The sequence below is a fragment of the Brassica napus genome, chromosome C7, assembly GCF_020379485.1.
Source record: "Brassica napus cultivar Da-Ae chromosome C7, Da-Ae, whole genome shotgun sequence".
In the NCBI taxonomy this organism is placed as follows: domain Eukaryota; kingdom Viridiplantae; phylum Streptophyta; class Magnoliopsida; order Brassicales; family Brassicaceae; genus Brassica; species Brassica napus.
The window spans coordinates 6,758,553-6,779,016 of NC_063450.1; the positions used below are offsets into that span (position 1 = coordinate 6,758,553).

The window sequence follows — 20,464 nt, forward strand, 5'->3', positions numbered from 1 at the left end:
AAGTTTTGAGTCACTTTTGCAAAAAGCCCAACATAAAAAGGTTAAAAATAAAATAAAATAGATGCTACTCTTTTTATGTGCCGATTCAGTTCCCGACAACAAAGATGGACCGACATGAGAAAAACTGCCTGGAGTCAAAATCAGTTAAATCAATTAACCGTGTAGCAACGCGGGAAAGATGTCGGTAAGGTTAAATCTTAAACCGAACCGAACAAAACCGGTACACGCGTTCCTTCTCCACGTCTTCAACACAGAACAGAAGACAATGATACTTAACTTTGTACACTTTACTTTCTTCTTCTTCAAGTAAATATCTTTCTTCTCCGATGATTTCAAATCTCCGGCGATAATGGAATCTTACGGAAACCCTAACAAGCAGTCTTCCTCTCTCTACCCTACCGTCGACATGTCAAACCCGGAAGCTCCTCTCAACCCTATCTCCTCATCTTCTACAAGCAACCTCTATCCTTCCCTCGACATGAACGATCTCGCCAACAATCTCTTCTCGGAGCAACCGGAGTCGCGTTCGATCCCCGTCTCGGCTCCTCCCGCCGCAAGGGAGGAAGTGATCCTGACAATCTCCGGCGCGATTCTCCACCTGATCGACCAATCATACAGCGTCGAGCTCGCTTGCGGCGATCTCGCCATCATCCGTATTGTTCAAGACGGAAACGTCGTCGCCGTTCTCACTCGTGTCGCCGACGAGATTCAATGGCCGTTGACTAAGGACGAGAACTCCGTCAAGGTCGATGAGTCTCACTACTTCTTCACGCTCCGTCCCTCTAAAGATTTCGGATCTGATTCGAGCGACGAAGACGAGGATAATGCCGATATGTTGAACTACGGACTCACGATTGCTTCCAAAGGCCAAGAGCATTTGCTGGAAGAGCTTGAGAGGATCTTGGATCATTACAGCTGTTTCACGGTTCAGAAAGTGTCGGAGGAAGCGAAGGAAACAGGGGAGGAGGTTTTGGACGTGACGGTGGCGAGGGAGACGTCTCCGGTGGAGCTTACTGGAGAGAAGAAAGAGATTGTGGAGCAGCAGTGTGCTGCGTATTGGACGACTTTAGCTCCGAACGTGGAGGATTATAGTGGGAAGACGGCGAAGCTGATAGCTAGTGGCTCTGGGCATCTGATCAAAGGGATTCTATGGTGTGGAGATGTGACTATGGATCGGCTCAACTGGGGGAATGATTTCATGAAACGGAGGTTGAGTAAGGCTGACAAGGAGAGGGATGTTCATCCTGATACCTTGAAAAGGATCAAGAGGTATGTCTGAACTAATGGTATTGATTTAGTTAATTGTTTGGTTGAGAGGTTTGGTGATGATGTGACTTTCTACTTTAGGAAAATGTTTGGACAAATTAGGCATGGACATTTGGGTTGGGGTTTAACTTTCTAGGCCTTATTCGGATTTATAAATGTTTGAATCTGATTCGGTTGTTAAGACACTAGGTTTTAGGTTCATGTAGATTTATAACTTCGTATAAAATCTATTATGGATCCGAACTCATTTCATGGTTATATATATTCTCACTATGAGAAGGAGCCATTCCAGTGTATACAAATAGATACTATGTTTACATAGGGATCCCTACTTAGTTACATCACAATTAGGATTAGGAATACGCGAAATGAGTCCAGTTAAAAATACTTCGAATTTGGATATTTTTAGATATATACATACGAGTATTTGAGTTAATTATTCATGTTTCAAATACTATTTTGGGTTCTAATTCGAATATTGGGCAGGTTTTTCGGGGTTTTTAAAATTTTGGATATCCAGGTCGGGTTTGGATACCATGTATATTTACGAATCTTCTGGTTCCGTTCAGATCTTGGGTTTAGTTACAAATGCCCAGTCCAGGCCTGTCTCAAGTATCCAAATGTTTTCTTTAGATAATGGAACACCAGTCATGACTCATATATGTTGTTGAATATATCTTTTTATTTATTAGTTCTAATTTCAAAATGTAGCATTGGTATGTATATTGATTTCTTGGATTGTTTTGCTTATGTTAAGAGTGAAGAAGATGACCAAGATGACTGAGAGTGTGGCAAACGGTGTTCTGTCTGGAGTAATTAAAGTTTCAGGGTTCTTCACAAGTTCAGTGGCAAACACCAAAGTAGGGAAGAAATTTTTTAGCCTTCTCCCTGGAGAAATCGTCCTTGCAACTCTTGACGGATTCAGTAAGTCCATTGTCTATATTATAAATACACTTATGTGCCTATCTTAAGATTTTCATGATTATTGAGACAGTTGATTCTTGTTTTGATAGATAAGGTCTGTGACGCTGTTGAAGTAGCTGGAAGGAATGTAATGTCAACCTCGTCTACTGTTGCAACTGAACTTGTTGATCACAGGTAAGTTAACTTATAGCATTCAGAATTTGAAACTCTTGGTGTTATAGAGAGATGGTAGTGTCGAAGAGAAATGATTTGGTGTTTGGTGAATGTGTAGGCATGGTGGTAAAGCAGCAGAGGCGACAAACGAAGGGCTGGAGGCAGTGGGACATGCTTTTGGGACAGCCTGGGCTGCTTTCAAAATCAGAAAGGCTATTAACCCTAAGAGCGTTCTCAAACCTTCCTCTCTTGCGAAATCAGCAATTAAATCTGCAGCTTCACAAAAGAAAGCCTAGTAAAGGGCTCTTATTGAAGCATAAACAGGCCATTTGATGCGTGTTTGTTTGTATTGTCTCTTGTCTTTGGTTCAGAAGTAAAACGGAAAAGAGGTCTGGTCCGGTTGGATTAGTTGTTGTGAAGTGTTTCTCTGACTTAGAATCATGTGATGTAATGAATATGCCATGTATGTGCAAGCTTTTAAATTTATCATCTGAGGCTATTGAGCCCATAATGTCTGTTATAGTTTTGATATACGGCAAAGCTTCCCATGCTTAATCTCGTGGATAATGTGACAACATTTGTAACTGATTCTACTTGTTTATATTAATCTCATTAGAACTTGTTCATCTAGTTATAATTATTTAGGATTTGTAATATTTCACATGTAGTGTTTATGCCTTGTTCTTGTTCTTCAATGTGTAACTGAGCAATTCTTGCATCATGCATAAAACTTTTCTCTTTTCAGCTATGTTAAGTATTGCCAAAGAAAAAATTAACCATTGGAAAACAAAAGCAGAGGGTATGTTTGTGTTACGACTAGTAATGTAAAAGACTTGTTTGTAAAAAAACCTTCAATAATTCCTTAACCAACAAGTAAATACAAACTTTAGAGTTTTTACAAAGAGTACTTTCTCTCTCTCGTCACAAAGATCGATCCTCTCTCTCGATAACATCTCTGATTATTCGTACCACTCTTACAGAAAAGCAAACTTCCTAAAAGCAATAGACACGTCACCAACATCACATGTGCTAGTGTCGAGGCCGTTGCTAGATCCTTCCTCCCTTCCTCCTTAGTCCTTTGTGTGATCTTCATCCTCTTTACTCCCATCTTGTCTCTTCTTAAGTGGGCTTTTCTTCCTGTACTGGTACAGTATTGGTGGCCTTATGGCCTCATACATAACATTACTCCCTCCATTCAAACTGACCTTGTCCTCAAGGTCAAGCCCCAGGAACTGCTTCTCGATCACACTCTTCCACTCCCATGTACAATCTGCTTCAGGTAGCCCTTCCCACTTAACTAGTATCTCTTCGTGGCCAGTGTTCTCATTGAATCGATGTGCATACACGGCTTCTGGTGAAACTTCCAATACCCCTTCCACGTTCAACTGAGGTGGTATAGTAGTGGGTTCCAACGACTCACCCACGGCCTTTTTCAGCTGAGACACGTGAAACGTAGGGTGAATGCGAGCTTCGGGTGGTAAGTGGAGGCGGTGCGCGACCTTCCCTACTCTCGCCGCCACCTCAAACGGTCCATAGTAACGAGCTGACAGCTTCTCATTAACTCTCCTAGCCAGCGACTGCTGTCTATACGGTCGGAGCTTGAGGAATACTTTATCCCCGATGTTAAACTCCACTTCACGTCGATGATCATCTACTTTAGCCTTCATCACTTGCTGTGCTTTCAACAACTGCTGATTCAATAAGACCAAATTACCATCTCTTTCTTGTAAGCGTGCTTCCAACTCAGCGTTGTTGGTAGAGCCAGATTCATAACGCAGCAACGAAAGAGGCTCTCGACCATAAAGCGCCTTGAACGGTGACATTTGTATCGTGGAGTGAAAGGAGGAGTTGTAGCTGAACTCTGCCCACTGCAAGAACTTGGACCAAGTCCTAGGTTTCTCACCCGCAAAACAACGGAGATATGTCTCAAGCCCTCTGTTAGTTACCTCCGTTTGGCCATCTGATTGAGGATGGTAAGCGGTAGAGAAGCATAGATTGGTACCTGACAATCGGAATAACTCCTTCCAGAACTTTCCAGTAAAGATTCTGTCTCGGTCCGACACGATGGTCTTAGGGAAGCCGTGTAAGCGAACTATCTCTTGCACAAAAACCATCGCGACGTCGATAGCTGTAAACGGGTGCTTGAGGCTGATGAAGTGCGCATATTTAGTTAACTGATCCACTACTACCAAGATGGTGTTAACGCCCTCTGATCGTGGCACCCCTCAATGAAGTCGAGGGAGATGTCCTCCCATACCTCATTTGGAATAGGTAACGGCTGGAACCCTCCCGGTGCCAGCGTAGAGTATTTGTGGCGTTGACACGTTTGACATGCTGCCACGTATTTGCGTATATCCGTCATCATCCCTGCCCAATAGAACATTGCGCCAATACGCTTCTGTGTCTTCAGTATTCCCCTGTGTCCTCCATATTTGCTATCATGATACTCCTTCAAAATGATTCCAATCAAGTTGGAGGTCTTAGGCAGGACCAACTTGCTTTGGCGTAACAACCTCCCCTGCACTACAAAATAGTCTGGGTGTGTGTTCGGGTCTTGCTGCAACTCATGTATTATCTTTGATAACGCTTCATCACGCTCCACTTCAGCCCCAACTTCCTCTAGCTGGATTGAAACCGGAACCGAGAGTGCAAACAGCTCAGCTACTGGGCTCTTGCGAGATAGTGCATCTGCGGCTTTGTTTTCGAGCCCCGGCTTGTAATGAATATCAAAGTCAAACCCGAGCAGCTTCGTCAACCAACGTTGATATTCCATATTGATTTCCCTTTGTTTCAGAAAGAATTTGAGGCTCTTCTGGTCAGTTCTGACTACAAATTTCCTGCCCAACAGGTAATGTCGCCACTTCTGAATGGCAAACACTATGGCCATGTGCTCCCGCTCGTAAACAGACTTCATCTGTTGCCTCTCCGTCAAGGCCTGACTGAAATATGCAATGGGGCGTTGGTTCTAGGCCTGGACATAAAATCCGGAACCCAAAATCCGAATCGAACCCGAACCGAAAAACCCGACCCGTTATCCGACCCGAAACGTAAAAATACCCGAACGGGTCTTGTAGGGTGGTACAAAAAATATCCGAACCCAAAGTGTTATTAACCGAACCCGAACGGGTAACCCAAAAAATCCGAAATTAATAGTCAATATAAATATTTTGAAATATATATAAGTATTCCAATTATTAAATTCAATATTTGTGGTAATATTATATATAATAATAAATATTAAAATTCTAATAAATGCTTTAAGTACACAATTAGTTATAAATAAGTATTTTATAATTTGTTCATTGAAATAAAAAGTCTACTCTCTATAAGGCAATACATATTGTTTAAAAATGATGTTTTTTTTCATGCTTGATTTAACATTTTATTGTTATTTTATCAATTTTATATGTGATAGATTAATTTTTATTTAATTTAGATGTTTTTTTTATGTTTTACTTCCAAAGTTTTGTTTTTTACTTTGGTTATATCCGAACCGAACCGATATAACCCGAATCCGTACGATATATGATTACTTTATGGGTTTTATGATGCAATACAATTTTGAACTGAACCTGAAGTGTTATTATCCGAACCCGACCCATACTAATAAAATTTTAGTATGGGACCTAGAAGCGTAAACCCGAAAATCTGAAAACCCGAAAAACCCGACCCGAATGCCAACGGGTACCCGAACGCCCAGGCCTAGTTGGTTCTGCATAGGTACTGCTCCCAGCCCAACGCCTGAAGCATCAGACTCGACCACAAATAGCTCCTTGAAGTCGGGAAGAGCAAGGACTGGCACCGTCGACATTGCAGTCTTCAATTGTCGGAACGCAGCAGTGGCTTCTACGGACCATTTGAATTGATCTTTCTTACACAATGTCGTAAGGGGCCGCGCAATATTCCCGTACCCCAACACGAACTTTCTGTAATAGCCCGTTAGTCCAAGGAACCCTCTTAGTTCCTTGACTGTTCTTGGCTCTGCCCATTCCACCATTGCTCGTATCTTCCCATCATCTGCTGATACCCCATCCTTGCTTATCACATGACCTAGATACTCATTCGAGAGCTGCCAAACTCGCACTTCTTGCGGTTTGCGTACAGTTTCTGCTGCTTTAACGCCTCTAATACCAAATGAAGGTGACCCTCATGCTCCTCCATTGTGCGACTGTATACGAGAATGTCGTCAAAGAATACTAGAACGAACTTCCTTAAGTAACTCCTGAACACCTCGTTCATCAGGGACTAGAATGTGGCTGGGGCATTTGTTAACCCAAATGGCATTACGAGGAATTCGTAATGACCATCATGGGTACGAAATGCTGTCTTGTGAACATCTTCTCCCTTTACCAAAATCTGATGATACCCTGACTTTAAATCCAACTTCGAGAAGACCACTGCTCCCTGCAACTCGTGTAGCAGCTGATCTATCATTGGAATGGGGTAAGAGTCAGCTATCGTCACCTTGTTCAACGCCCTGTAGTCCACACAGAACCTCCAGCTACCGTCTTTCTTCTTCACCAACAGGACCGGGCTAGAAAATGGACTGGCGCTGTCTCGAATGATTCCCACCGCAAGCATATCAGCTACTTGCTTCTCAATCTCTTCTCGCTGTGCTTGAGGGAAACGGTCTTATGCTCACTGGGCTTGCATCTTGCTTCAGTGTGATCGCATGCTCCTTTCCTCTCGAGATAGGAAGCCCCGACGGCTCAGCAAATACCTCCTTGTACTCCTCCAAGATGTTCTGTAAACACTGAGGTACTGCAGCGGTCGGAGCTGTGGCATCTTCCTTCAACACCATCCCATTATACTCCACCCTCATAACTTCCCCATCGTTCTGCAAAGTTTTCATCATCGATTTCAGAGAGACTGGTGAACAACAAAGGCTAGGGTCTCCTTGTAACACGTACTTGTGTGCGCCTATCTTGAACCGGAGAACCTGCAACTTCCAGTTCACCTTCACGTTCCCCAATTTCTCGAGCCACTGAATCCCCAGGATGACATCAGCACTGCCCAACTCCAATGGCAGAAAGCTGGATGTGATCGTGCACCCTTGTAGCTCGAGCTCCAAGTTACTGCACATTCCTGCTCCTTTGAACGTCACTCCACCGGCGGTTAACACGCTGTAACCTCGAGTCTGGTCGGGTTCTAGCTTCAGCTGCTCCACGAGTGCGCTAGACACAAAGTTATGCTTCGCGCTGCTGTCTATTAGAACCACCACTTCTTTCCCTTGCAATGTCCCTCACAGTTTGATCGTACGTGATGAAAAAATTCCCACGATCGAACTGATAGAGATCTCTGCAACTTCAACCTCCTTCGAATCCTCCGTCTCTTCTAACTCCATGGAGCAATTCGATACATCCAACTCCGTTCCATCTTCGAGCACCATCAATACAACCAACTCTGCCTGCGCGCATTTGTGAGGGTACACGTATTTCTCATCGCATTTGAAACAATTTCGCGATCTCCGCCGGCGTCAGACGACGAAAAGGGGGTTTCAACCTATTGTGATTAGGTTTCATCCCCGTTGAATTCGACGACGTCGTAGTGGTTTGGTTGGGCCGGGTCTTATTTTGATTAGATCCGGTTTGGGCCTGTTTCCCTTGTTGGGCCTGGAAACGACCATTAGGTGCTCGCCCCACCTTTGGCACTGGCTCCGTCGTCTCCTCCTCCGGTTCTCCATCTTTCGACCAATCCTCCACCAATATCGCCACATCCATAACCTTTTGTAACCCCTTCGCCCCCATCAGCTTGACGCCGGCCTTGATTTGGGGCCGCAACCCTGTTACAAATGCCAACTCCAGTATCGGGTCGGGTATCTCTGGCGCGTTGGACGCTAGGGCGATGAAATCGCGTCGGAAATTTCTCACCGTGTCCTTTTGTCGGAGACGGAGCACGCGTTCTCCGGTGCTGTTATCGCTGGACGTCGTGAACTGCTCCAGTACCCTTACTTTCATCTGCTCCCAGCTGAGGAATGGGTTCCGATTTCTCTCCCAACGATACCACGGCAGAGCATCGCCGGTAAAACACATCCTCACCGCCCTCAGCTTCTCTTCCTCCGTGAAGTCCTCCAACTCAAAGTATTGCTCCACGCGAAGCACCAAGTTTTCCGTTTCTTCGCCGGTGAACAAAGGTATCTCGATCCTTCGCGCGAGCGTCTCGTCTCGGTGATCCAGAGCTCTCCATGGTCGTCGGGTCATGACGGAGCCGGTTTCGAGACCCGTTCCCACCGTTCCTCTTTTACCGGAAGCGCTCACTGGTTCCTCCATGATCGCCTTTCCCGATCCTTCGCCCTGATGCAGTGTCGGTTGAGAGCGTCGATTGGGTTGGAGAACGAGCCAGAGGATATCAGCCCTTCTTCTCGCCGATTCTTTCCCTCTGTCTGATCTACCTTCTTCATTTCGAGTCGCTCAAACCCACTGGCCATCATTCTCATCATCTCGTTCATCCGTTCATCCATCGTCGACAACTTTCCTTCAACCGCAACGAACCGTTGAATCAGCTCCTCCACTTTGTCGTCACTCTTCTTCGGTGCCATCACAAGTCTCCAGGTTCGTCTTGCTCCGATACCAAGTTTGTTACGACTAGTAATGTAAAAGACTTGTTTGTAAAGAAACCTTCAATAATTCCTTAACCAACAAGTAAATACAAGCTTTAGAGTTTTTACAAAGAGTACTCTCTCTCTCGTCACAAAGATCGATCCTCTCTCTCGATAACAACTCTGATTATTCGTACTACTCTTATAGAAAAGCAAACTTCCTAAAAGCAATAGACACGTCACCAACATCACATGTGCTAGTGTCGAAGCCGTTGCTAGATCCTTCCTCCCTTCCTCCTTAGTCCTTTGCGTGATCTTCATCCTCTTTACTCCCATCTTGTCTCTTCTCAAGTGGACCTTTCTTCCTGTACTGGTACAATATTGGTGGCCTTAGGGCCTCATACATAACAGTTTGACAGCATATATCAAAATTTAAAAATCCAAGATGAGAAATATAGAAAACAAGTAGGCTTTGTTAATGGTCTGGTATCAGATTAGGGCCTGCTTGATTTGCGCTGAGCTTAGAAGTTAGAACATAAGAAGAGCACACGAAACAAGTTGGGTCTGCAGATTCACCGAGACTCCATTCTTTTTGAAGTCTCCCCTCTTTCCAAAGGTGTAAACTATGTGGCTGAGTCCACGTATATATGTCTTTATTAAAATCCACCACATCATTTTTCTTATCTGGTCAATGAATATACTAGTTACTGTCTCATATCTACCGCTAAGAACTTGTTCCAAGACACCCCTTTAGGCTCAATCTTACGCGTAACCAAACTCTTTCCTCAATGTACATATATGAAGTAACACCGACTGTGAACAATAGTATATGAGATTTAATGGATAAGAGCCATTTAACCCACACGTGAATGACATATCTAAGATCATATAAGTACAAAGATCATAATATCTCCACGTCAAAGATATTAAACGGTCTTCATATTCCTGAAAAGGAGGGAGTCAAACAAGACTTCACGTGTAACACACCACGGAAGTTGCGGCTTGGTAACGGAGATCAAATTCTGTAAAAGGACGAAGAAGCTATCTTCACGAGGATTTGGAACTTTTCGGTAACGAGAGCTCGAACAGTCAAGACCATAAACACTACATTTTTAATTTTCGTAACCTGTATTAATAAACAATGTTTATTTACACAGCTCAAGGAATATACGTCACTTTTTCACGTCGTCTCCGCATTTGATGAAGAACACGATATCGATCTAAGAAGATCACGTGTAGCTAGTTCAAGTTCTTTGAGCCTGCTATTTACTTGTTAATAGGGATGTCAAATGGTGTGTTGTCCATATGGGCGGATCATATCCACATTATAGTGGACTAATTATAGACATGTTCATTTGGACGTGAGTTCAATATATGTTATTGTTTCTTCATGTAGAGAATTTACCTTTTCATTATTATGTTATTGTTTAATGCTAATTGAGTAATTTTCTCTATTTTTTTTTTTACTCATAAACACCTAAAAATTTGAATATGGATTTTAGGGTCCACAATTCTTTTTTTCATTAAAGGGAAGTTGACCAATCAAAAAGAAGAAGAAAAAACTAGTCGATAGAATCGCATAGATGCTGGCTGATATATGCTTTAGTTTTCAGATGCTGTAGTACCGTTTTTATATGATAAGTACCTAACATTTTATTTTCGAAATGCTACAACTGTCATCCAAATATGGAAACAACGAAATCTAAAGTGTAAGAAAAAGAAGCTAAAACTATTATTCAGAAAATCTTAAGACATTCGCATCTGATTCAAGAAACGAAGGGAGAGATGACCCAGGTCTACTTCTAGAATCTGTTTTGAAATTCACGAAAATAAAAAATATTATATAGATACACCCGTACACATAGGCAGTGCCGGTCCAGACTATGCTGGCACCTAAAGCGGACCTCCAGAATTTTACCCCTTAACTATAATTAAAAAATATACAATATTTTAAGCATGTTACCAAAATAGTACCAAATATTATTAAAACTGTATTTTTGTTTAACAAAAAAAACATTATTTGCTACTTATCTTATATATTTGGTGTATTGAAAGATAAGCAGTGCTATTCGAAAGATCACTTGTTATTATTTATATTAGTTCACTTGATTAATTTTAAATTTTATTTCTTGATAACTTTTTCTACTAATTCTGAAAATAAAAAATAATATTTATAAAATAGAGCAAAACATATTATAGAGTCACTTCAACGTCAATATTTCAATTTGTAAATTTGAGAAGCATAATAGAGTTTCATTGAATATTAAAATTCTATGGTAATTTTATGTGTTTGAATTTCAAAAGTTTTTAAATTTACAAAAATAAGAAAGAAGAAATGATAAAAAGGCATAATAGAAGATGCATGCATATTGTTAATACGAATAATTTCTAATTCAAGTTAATTATTATAATATCTCTTGTTAATACGTGTATTCTAGTAAATATTAGCCGAAAGAGATAGAAAAGAAAAACTAGAAAACTAAAATTGTCTTTTAATAAAGTAAAAAGATTAATTAGATCTGTTTTAATTAAATTTATTATCTAATAATATAGCATTTACTACAACATATAAGAAAAGAAACTAGAACTATTGGAAATGGTAATAAAATCGTCCATATCTTTGATGAATATCAAAAAAAGGAATAAAAATATTAATAAAAAGGAAGAAGGCGGTGTTGTCCAAAAAAACAAAAAAAAAAAGAGGAAAAAGGCGATATCATTCGAAACGGCTACCTGTTGGTCGGGAGAAGAAGGTCTAAGACCACTATACTAAAGTGACGCCTTCAAATAAGTGGCGCCCCTAATAAATATATATATTTTGGCGCCTAAAACCTTTGTTTTATGGGCTTTAGCCGAGAGCCGGCCCTGCACATAGGTTAGATTGGTCCACATGAACATTTGAAATAACAAAATAAAGGTTATGAAAGAAAAAAAATCGAATCAAATGCCCTCTAAGTGTCAAAACCACCAATGGTTACTAAGTGCTTTGTACCACTTAATCTTATCCTCCTATTATATTATCTGTATAAAATTTTATATCTTAAAACTAGTTGTATATGAGATATATATGCTTACGGCATCTGCACTTTATTTTCTTGTCCAACTCTCTCGAGGGGGTTTTCGTAACTAGTCGTAGTCGAGCTACTGTTTAAAGATGTTTATCAATTCTTTTCTTATTTTTGTTTTCATAATTATTTCGTCCACACCGTTATATAATTTTACGATTATCTTACTAGTTTCAAATTTAAAATGCGTATCAAGTTTCTGACCTAATATTTCCATAAATTATTTTGATAAGTATTTGTTTAGTACTATATACAATGTAGTGATGTAATGAAAGCAATTAAAAGTAGAAGATAATTTATTTAAGGAAGCATTTGGTGTAGCAGTAAGAAGCGGTATGAAGTATCAGCCAACCATAATTATAAAAAGAAAAATAGTAAGGAAAGTGTGGTGTTTACTTACGTGGACTCTATTAAACGTACACATTACAAATTTACAATACCAAGTATGCTTTTTTTCCGGTAAAATCAATACCAAGTGTGTTGATAAATGATTATTAGGATTATTCTTACAATAAAATTATACATATTATCCTCACGAAAACTTTAGATACCACCTGAATATATCAGTCTTATTTTTAGAGGATGGACATTTATCATGTGTCCCTAACTAATGATTCATTGCAGACACCCTAACTAATGCAAAACCCTCTTAAGTGAGATATTATTATCTTCTCAAATAATGTATACAAAATTTGGTTGATGTATTTATAAAAAAAATATCACACTTCCTCCGGCCGCCCAAAGAAAAAACAAATATCACAATATATACATTATACACACTCAGGCACGTTTCTTAGACTTTTAGGAAGCCTTAACTGATCGTTTCATTCTTGGCAAGGCTTTTATCAAAGGATAAAAAACCTTCGTGAAATGAAATTGTGGCGATTTTTTCTTTAAATTAAAATGTCACAATTGTCACAGTTGTCAAAAAAAAAATGTAACTGTGGCATTTTTGACAAAAAAACAATTTATTTTGTATAGTACTACTATCGGGAAAATTATCAAAAATGACTCAAAACTTGATTTTGAATACAAAAGTATACCCCAAATTCAATCAAATGCAAAATTAATCCAAAAAGCTAGTGAAATTACAACAATCTCTTATGACTAAACAAAAAACATGTATTGAGTTTTACTATTATAACACTCCACGTGAAAAGACTTAAAAAGAAGTATTCTCAAATAAGACTTCTTAATTTGTAAGTCTTCTCGTTCAGTAGATCTTAAAAATATTTTAAATTTTTTATAAAAAATATTTTGATGGGAAAAATTGAAATCATGTATTAATAAACATTTCTAAATGATTTAAATTTAGTTTAACTAAAATTGAATTATTTTCAACATAGATGAGTGAAAGTAAATTAACTCATGATAGTCTTTGGTTTAGGGTTTGGTAACATATGTTATAATATTGTTGGTATATTTAGGGTTAGATTTTGAAATCTTATTTTTTTTTTAATTTTGACCTATATGTGTTTAATGACTATCTAATAACTTGATTTAAACACTTTCTAAGTATCTTAAAAGTTTAAGAAAGTGTTTTTTTTGTTTAGTTATTTGATTATAAGGTATGTAGGACCCACAAAAGACTTTCCAAGAAGTCTTCTGACATATCCCACCTAAATTTTAGTAGAATTAGGGTTTCTGCATTTTAGTAGAATTTAGGGTTCCCACCTAAATTTTAGAAGAATTTAGGTTTCCCGCCTAAATCGAAGTCTTCAAGGGGAATTCTTCTCATCTATTAGATCTTAAGAGTAGTTAATAAATTTTATAAAAATTATTTTGAAAGAGAAAAATCAAATTATGTATTAATAAACATTTCTAAATGATGGAGATTTAGTTTTACAAAAATTGATTTATTTTTAACATAGATGAATTGATGTAGACTGAGTCATGATAGCCTTCGGTTTAGGGTTTGGTAACATATGTTATAGTATTTTTGGTATTTTTAGGGTTAGATTTTGAAATATCATCTTTTTAATTCTTTTATAGTTTGACATATATTTGTTTAGTGACTATCTAATTATTTGATTTAAACACTTTCTAAGTTTCTTTTAAGTTTAAGGAAGTGTTTTTGCTTAGTTATTTGATTATAGGGCCTGGAAGACGCCTAGAAGCCTTTGGTTTAGGATTTAGTAACATATGTTATAGTATTTTTTGTATTTAGTGTTTGATTTTAGAATCTTAACTTTTTTAAAAAAAATTTAACCTACATGTGTTTAGTACTGTGTATATTAAACGCTTTATAAGTTGATATTAAGTTTAATAAATTGTTTTTTTCTATTAAGTAAGTTATTTGATTAGGTTATGGTTTGGAAAACTTCTAGAAGAGTTCCAGAAGACTTCCAACGACTTCTTGGAAGTCTTCTGACATATTTCCGCCTAAATTTTAGTAGAATTTAGGTTTCCCGCCTAAGGCGAAGTCTTCCAAAAGTCTTTTCATGTATTTGATTTTAGCGTCTAGAAGACTTCTCAAGAAGTCTTCTCTTAGAAGACTTCTCAAGAAGTCTTCTCTTAGAAGACTTTCCAAGAAGTCTTCTGTATCGAACATATTTAACTTATTTGAAATTTTTGTCTCCATATATAAAGAAAATTTACACATTTTCTTTCTTACTCTCAAATGGCTGCAACAAAATTGTAATGTTTCTCACTCTAAAACTCTCCAACCTCTCTCTAATATCTTTGAACATCAAAACACCAAACTTTAAATCCATTTCTCATTTTTTCCTTAAGTCTTCTCACTATTTTATCTTTATTTTTGCAGATTTTTCATTACATGGTTCTCATCTTTCATTCATTCAAATGTAGATTTATAAATTTTCGATATGTATTATTGTGTGTTTTATATATTAGATTCTAAAATGCTATATATTCAACTTAATGTGACTGCTTTGTTTTTTTTATTTAAGCATAAAATTATATTTTTGAAGTTTTTTTCTGTTTTTTTCTGTTTTGAAGCCATTTGAATGTTTTTGAATTTGCAGGTTTTTCAGATTTGAGATAGACTTTGGAAGACTTCTCAGAAGACTCTCGGAATACTTTAGGCCAATATTCTAATGCATTTTATGCTAGAAGACTTTCCACGAAGACTTCAGGAAGTCTTCTACCCAAAGTGGTACAAATTTTGGATATGTATTTGTGTGTGTTTATATATTAGATTCTAAAATAATTATAGATTCAACCTAATTTTATTGTTTTGGTTATTATTTAAGCATAAATAATTTATTTTTGAAGTTTTCTCTGTTTTGAAGCCATTTGAATGCTTTTGAAAAGCAGATTTTTTCAGATCTGAGTCAGGCTTTGCGGATTTCTCAGAAAACTCTTGGAAGACTCTTGGAAGACTTCTTGGGAAGTCTTCTAATGTATTTTATGCTAGAAGACTTCCCACGAAGTCTTCGGGAAGTCTTCCGAAGTCTTCTGCCCAAAGTGGTACAAAGGAATGATGTCAAGTAGAGTCCAAGCTTATCTATGTTGAGGAATGATATTTAGCTCCATGTATAATAGTTTTGTTTATAGTATGTTTTATGATTTGTTTGTGTACTATTTTAGTTGTGAATTCTTTTGTAAACTTGAAAAGATAATCAAAAGAATTTGGTATATATGTTCATGTTTTTCCCAAAGTACTTGACATTAGGCCTGGGCGTTTTTACCTCAACCCGAAGTATCTACCTAAACCCGAACCGGAAAAAAAACGAAACCGAATCCGAACTGTTATACAAAAATATCCGGACGAGACTTATGAGCTTAGTACTTTGGTGTTTGGTTATAACCCGAATCGAACCGAAATCCAAACTAGGATCCGAAGATATCCGAAATTAGTTAAATATATTAATGTTTTTATATATTTTAAGATGATTTAGATATTTTAGAATATTCAAAATATTTTTTAGTTTGTTTTAATTGCTATTTTGAATAATTTTTAGTTAATTTAGATAGCTTAACTAATTTTTAATTAGATTTGTAAACAATTTATATATTTTGGAAAAAAAAATTCAATTTTTTAAGTTTAAAAAATATATTTTTGGACGATTTGAAACATTAGTTACATCCGATCCGAACCGAACCCGGAAAGAACCGAACCGAACCCGATCCGATATTTAGTAAAACCCGAATGGTACTTCTGAGGATAACACCGAAAATCCAAAAATCGGAATCACCCGGACCGAAACCGAATGGTGCCCAGGCCTACTTGACATTATTGAAGTTATTGATATAACATACCAAGAATTTTTTTTTAACCATTCTACCCACTCATAACAAAACACAACAACACAATATTTTAGTCGAATTTACTAAAACTAAGAGAGATGATTTCACAAGAAAACTTAGTCAATTCACAAAAGATCAAACTTGAATTTTAAGTGAAAGTTGAAACTTTAAATCTCATGTAAATTAAAAATTATACCTTATAATCTAAAAAGACACATTAAACCACATGACTTGATATTGTTGAAGTTACTTAACACTTTTGAAAATTAAAAACATACCTTGAAGTTACTTTACACTTTTGAAAATCTAACGTAGAAGTCTTCTCGGATTAGCTAGAAACATTAGTACACATAAATATTTGAAATCTTATAATTATTACTAATTAAGTTATGAATTTCATCCAGGAGCCTCAATATTGACTAATACACATGAATTAATAAGAAAATATTAAAAAGTCATTTTAATTGTAGAGAAAATGAAAGTTTATTAAACAGTGACGTAGAAGACTTCTTAAGAAGTCTTCTATTTAGGTCATTTTTGCAACTGCAAATTTACGAAGGAAGACTTCTTAAGAAATCTACTCTACAGAAGACATCTTGAAAAGTCTTCCTTTGAAAATATTGACTTAATTTTAAATTTGATTTTTTTTTCGAAAATGCTAGACTTAGTCTTCTCTGATAAACATGTTAGTTTTGAAATTGACTGAAGTTTGTCAAAAACTTGACTTTTTATAGAAGACTTCTTGGGGAGTCTTCTCAGGGAAGTCTTCTCAGGGAAGACTTCTATAGAAATTTTCTGAAAGTCTTCTCAATGTCGCAAGAAGTGTACCTGGAATACTTTTGCAATTGACTATATTTGACTTTTCCAGAGATATAGAAGTCTTCTCTCACAGCCAAAAGTTTGACCAAAACCCGGAATAAAATTTGAGAAGTCTCATTAATATTAAATGTTTCACTATTATTTTTCAATTGCAAAAGTAACCCACACAGACTTCTTGCGACAGTGAGAAGACTTCGGGAAAACTTTCAGAAGACTTCTATAGAAGTTTTTCACGAGAAGAGAAGTCTTCTATAAAAAGTAAAATTTCTGACAAACTTCGGTCAACTGCAAAACTAACATATTTATCCAAGAAGACTTCTCGAGAAGTCTTCTATGGGATTTTCGGTTTTTTTTCTTAATAAAGGAGAGTTAGAAGACTTCTTGGGAAGTCTTCTTGATGGAGAACTCATCTAGCGAAGTCTTCTGAAAGTCTTCGCGAACAGATCTAAGAAAAAACATGATTTCATATCTTGAGCCTGTGAGATTACTTGCTTTGCTTCTCCAAGCACCCAAAACTTCACTACAAAAGCTACCAAGTCGTTAATGACCACAAATCATGAGATTCAATGTCTCTATGAACCTTACAAAGCTTGGAATCAAAATCTTAGTTTTTTGGATGAATTTGAAGAGAGTGAAAGAGATGTGGTTTGTGTGCATAAATAATAAGATATGAAGAGTAAACATCGAAACTTTGGTGCATTAAGAGCTTCAAATTTGTTGTTCATGGTGGTTACTGTATTGATGGAAATTGCAATATTGTAATTACTTGGTGAAAATGAGGATGATAAGGTAAAATAATCATTTTCAAAAAAAGAAAGAAAAGAAAATGTGATGGCATTTTCGTGAATAACTCAAACTTCTAAGGTGAATAGGAAAAAATAAAGTTTTTAAAAAAAAAAGCATGATTTATTTTTGTGTTTGACTTGAAATTTTAGATCATATTTGAAAAAATCTCACTACTATTACCCTTTATTTATGTATATTATATGGATGATCCGAACCGCAAAAACCATATCTAGAATTCACCTGAAAAAATAGGTAAACCCATATAAATTTTAATATGTTATGAAATAAAAGTATTAATGATAATTTCCACTGGATGGTAGATAGGTTTTAAAATTCGAACCTATAACTAATTACAACTCCTGCAGTTTTACAAAAAAATATATCAAGTTGACACGTTTCCCAAAGATTAAGAGAATTACAAATTATACTAGTTTATCTTTATTTAATGTACAATTAGTCAAATGAAAATAATTTAAATAAAAATTTGTTGGTTATTCTAAATGGTAAAATTTATTTAATGTTTGGACCTACAATCTATGTATTAAAGGCGTTCTGTTGGAAAATAAAGTGTCCACCAAAGTTAAAATATTTTCTATGGCAATTGGTGACTGGATGTATAGCAGTCAAGAAAAATCTGCATGCAAGAGGGATAGAAGGGGACATATGTGGTGCAAGATGTTGAGCCTATGAGGAATCGATAAACCATGTGTTTTTTGAATGTCCTCCAGCATTTCAGGTTTGGGCTCTCTCGAAGATACCATCAAATCCAGATGTTTTCCCAACATCTTCTCTCTTCACAAACATGGATCATCTTTTTTGGAGAGTCTTTCCTCAGATGGATGATCATCAGTTTGCATGGATACTATGGTACATTTGGAAAGGAAGGAATAATAAAGTCTTTAGTAACCTGGATATTGATCCTAGGGACACTCCTAAGTTGGCAGAAACAGAATCAACACTCTGGGCTGAGATACATATATTGAACGAACAGGGGACAACACAAACCGCTGAGGTTATGACACTACCGTCAATTCCAGGAAGATAGTATTTCACAGATGGTTCTTGGAAAGAGAATGATACTTTCTCCGGTCAAGGTTGGTTTAGTACTCTAGAAGGATTTGATGGGCTGATGGGGGCGAGAAATGTTAGAGCTAGTCTATCTCCTCTCCATGCAGAGATGGAAGCGCTACTTTGGGCAATGGAATGTATGAGAAACTTACGGCAGTTTCAGGTCACGTTTGCAACGGATTGTTCTCAACTGGTGAAGATGAATTCGGAACCAAAAGAATGACCAGCTTTTTCAAGTTATTTGGAAGATTTAAAAATCCTGAAATAATGTTTCTTCCGATCAGAGATTATCTATGTACCAAGAATGCAAAATACTAAGGCGGATAGCCTAGCACGCAGTGTAAAGAAGCAACCTTCTTTCGTCGTTTACATGGATGCAGATCTTCCGATGTGGTTCATAAAGTCAGTATGAGTCTCTATAAGTTGATGACAAAAAAAGGTAAAAATTATTAAATATGTAAAGTTACATTTTAAATATAAAATGACACTTTTTTGAAACAAAAAAAATAATCTTAAAGTAACTTTTTTTGAAACAGAGTTAATGAGTAATATATGATGCTAATTAGTTGTTTCAAAAAAAAACATGATGCTAATTAGTATAATGTAATTTAGTTTGTGTAGAAAACCTGATCACAATATCTTTTGGAATGTTTAGTGGCTCTGCGTCCGAATGCCAATACATCTTGTAGAATGCTCAAACCATTTAAAATTAACTTGTCTTAAGAGAGTTGATCCTTCACTACAAGAAAACCTCATCTTAACTACGAAAATTAACGAGGAAAAAGAGGACTCGTAAATTTACGTCTACTATACGAGTAGTTTACAAGGAGCATAAAAGTTAACGTAAGTTCGTCGTAAAATAACGACAATAAAGTTTCATCGTAGAAAAGAAGTAACTTAACAAGTATTTTACGTAGTAAATGAGTTTCTTCATAAAGTAGATGTAAATTTAGCGTGTGTTTTACGACGAAATGTTGTACGTTTTTTTAGTGATGAAATATCGTGTCCACCTACTTTTTAGTTGTAAATGTATTTTTGGTTGGGGCTAACCAACTATGTTTCCTCGTAAATTCCTAGTAAAATGTCACCTACCAATTTCAAAAATTTCCATACACTCGGATGAAAGACTCGGGAATAAATTGGTTAGTTGTTATCAAAGTTACACCTCGTGGACGAATAATCGCTGGAGAAGAACCACCTTTGCAAGAAGAACACATCAATGAAGTCTAGGAACCTGAACAACAAATTGATGACATCTTTCTCATTGATCCGCATAATCGTGAATACGAAGATCTTCCCGACGATTCCACGGACGAAGCTGTTGAAGACGAGTTTAATGAAAATGATAATGTTTCTAGTGATGATGAAAATGTCATGTATCCGAATGATGATGTAATTTTTTTTATATAAATCAAATGATGGCTTTCAGACTTATTGCATGTGTTTAGTTTGTTTAATTATGAAATTTAAATTAATAAACTGATTTTGGGGTTAGGCAAAATGTTAAAGGATTTGTGGATTGAGGGTTTAGAAAGTAGCGATAGAGTTTATAAGTTAAGGAACTTGGGGTTTGGGGTTCAGGTTTTAGGGATTCCGAATAAATCCTTGTTATTTCCTCGTAAAAGAGAAATACGAT

At 37.0% G+C, this 20,464-nt stretch overlaps 2 protein-coding genes across 2 annotated transcripts; one reads left to right on the plus strand and one right to left on the minus strand.

Moving 5' to 3' along the window:
• The first annotated feature begins 274 nt into the window (after positions 1-274).
• LOC106427993 (protein EARLY-RESPONSIVE TO DEHYDRATION 7, chloroplastic-like) lies at positions 275-2,969 on the plus strand. The gene is made up of 4 exons (XM_013868723.3): positions 275-1,269; positions 2,024-2,190; positions 2,280-2,364; positions 2,462-2,969. Exons 1-4 carry the CDS (start codon positions 350-352, stop codon positions 2,637-2,639), a joined length of 1,350 nt encoding a protein of 449 aa, XP_013724177.1. The 5' UTR covers positions 275-349; the 3' UTR covers positions 2,640-2,969.
• Positions 2,970-6,940: 3,971 nt separating this feature from the next.
• On the minus strand, positions 6,941-8,881 carry LOC125590378. Its single transcript, XM_048763931.1, has 4 exons — positions 8,735-8,881; positions 7,986-8,636; positions 7,630-7,750; positions 6,941-7,572 (listed from the first exon to the last, which is right to left on the minus strand). The coding sequence occupies exons 1-4, from the start codon at positions 8,879-8,881 to the stop codon at positions 6,941-6,943; spliced, it is 1,551 nt and encodes a 516-aa protein (XP_048619888.1).
• Positions 8,882-20,464: the final 11,583 nt, after the last annotated feature.